Source organism: Triticum urartu, chromosome 4 (genome assembly GCF_003073215.2).
Source record: "Triticum urartu cultivar G1812 chromosome 4, Tu2.1, whole genome shotgun sequence".
NCBI lineage: Eukaryota > Viridiplantae > Streptophyta > Magnoliopsida > Poales > Poaceae > Triticum > Triticum urartu.
The window spans coordinates 30026919-30029029 of NC_053025.1; the positions used below are offsets into that span (position 1 = coordinate 30026919).

Sequence of the window (2111 nt, forward strand, 5' to 3'; positions counted from 1 at the left end):
GAGAGATAAAATGAGATAAATGATTACTCCTGCTGTTCAATTTATAAGACGTTTTAGACAGCTTAAATTGAACTGTTTTGGGTGTTGTCTTATAAATGTTTAAACGGTCTTACAAAAGTGAATGGAGTAGTACATAGTAACGCAAGCACGAGAATAAGGATCTCAACAGTAATCTCATGGGCAGGTTGCAGTCAAACACAATAGTATCTCACTCGGGGACTGACTTGAGCCAGAGAAACATCTTGTTGATATAAATAGGCAAAATAGAAAGATAATCAAACTTCATGATTCCTGATACTTGGTCTGGTGCTTCCATATCGCCCCTCCATGCCAAACAAACCGATTTAAAACTTAAAAGAACTGGATGTATTGTTGTAAAATCACCTAACTAACAGGACATGGCTTCAGAAGTTGGCTTGGCTGGGAAGTCCAAGCAAGATCGCCCTCAGCATTGCCGGACATAGCAAGAAGACAACCAATGCTGGCGTCCGTGAGAGAGATAGGCGTGCAGTTAAAAGTCTTGATACTCATATCAACACGGACCCAGAAGCTCGGCGTGGATGGAAAGCAGAACTGCGGGTCCTGGTACATGTACTCACCCAGTGCAAAGTAGATGACACGGTCTTCCTGCATGCTGAGGAAGGGGTACATGGGTGCCATGGAGGTCGGCAGGTGGTTCCCTTTGAAAGCCCCATCTTCGCGCAGGCTCCGAAACTTGAGCTCGTAGTCTAAATCCCAACTCATATCTTCCTTGAGTTTCCAGACCCTCACCATGCGGTCATCCACAAGATCCACACGCTCAAGGAAGCCAGTGATGGAGACAAACTTGATGGAGTCCCCAACACAGCCCACGGCTCGAAAGGCCCTCGCCTCTGGTATGTAGTCTCTGCAGCCGAGGTAACTCTCGCACCCCACAGGCAGGCCTAGGGAGCGGACGTCCACGGAACGCTGGCCGGAGAGAAGATCAACGCAGTCACAGTACATGCCACCAAGCAAGAGATCCACCCAGTAACCACGGCCACGGTGGAAAAACACATCTTCAGCAAGGAAGTCGCTTTTCTCAGCGAGCAGATGGTCGGGGAAATTAGTGAACTTCGCAATCTCCCACTGAGACTTGGATGAGGACCCCGACACGAAGAGAACAGGCTGCCGTCCAGGACAGCCTATGCCGTGGACGGTCCCGGGAAAGACCAGGGCGTAGGAGCTGATGTCGTCGTCCCGGCGGCGCGCAACAAGAACACGGGACGTAAGGACGGAAGGGGGTGTGCTGGGCGCAGACGGGATCATGAGGAGCGATCTGTCAATTGCGTTGTAGATGAGATAGATACCCCCGGGGTAAACTTTAGGAAAGGAAGTTGTCATGATAATCAGGTTCTTGTCGACGGCATGGATACAAGTGGAGAACGGGCGGACGCCTCGGAGGGTCAGGCGGGACAGATCTGGCGCACCAGCAAGGTCTGCTTCTAGCGCCAGGCCCCGCATGAGCGCATCGCAATCGAGGTCCGCAGGGAACCCGAACGCCCTCTTGGCTCCAGAGGACAGCAAAGTCTTCTTGTTGTCGGCTGTTTCGCCGCCGGGGAGATACGTGCCCACGAAGGGATCCAGGAGGAAAAGGGAAGGCGAGGGCGGAGTCATGACTGAAGTTTCGACGGCTGATCTGTTGGTGCGTGTGTCGTGGGGGGGGTGGGGGACGGGGCAGGATATTGATGGAGAAGTCGGCGGCGGTGGTGGCGGTGGTGGCGGCGGTGGTGGCGGTGGTGGCGGCGGCGGCGGGGAGGATGATGAGGAGACGCGGGGGAGGACGGGGGCAAGGGCAAGCAAAGCACGATCTCTAACCGGGGGCGGTTTCTCGACTCTTCTATCTAAAGAAAGAAAGCGGATGATGGGTTACCGTCGGACGCCGGCGACGCGGATCGAGGGGCTATTGGAGCGTTGATCGGTATCTCAGAGAAACACACCGGTATGAAAACACCTGGACTAGGTGCACGATGAACCGCACGACTCGGGTCGTACTCTTTCTTTCTTTCTTCTTCTTCTTCTTTTTCTTCTTCTTGTTTCTTTCCTCTTCCTGCTGGAATTGGGTCAGGAGTCGACCAGTTTCTTTTAAAGAA

General features: G+C 53.1%; 1 protein-coding gene across 1 annotated transcript; it reads right to left on the bottom strand.

The window, feature by feature from the left end:
- Positions 1-76: 76 nt before the first annotated feature.
- LOC125553468 lies at positions 77-1886 on the bottom strand. The gene has a single exon (XM_048717247.1). It carries the CDS (start codon positions 1633-1635, stop codon positions 385-387), a length of 1251 nt encoding a protein of 416 aa, XP_048573204.1. The 5' UTR covers positions 1636-1886; the 3' UTR covers positions 77-384.
- Positions 1887-2111: the final 225 nt, after the last annotated feature.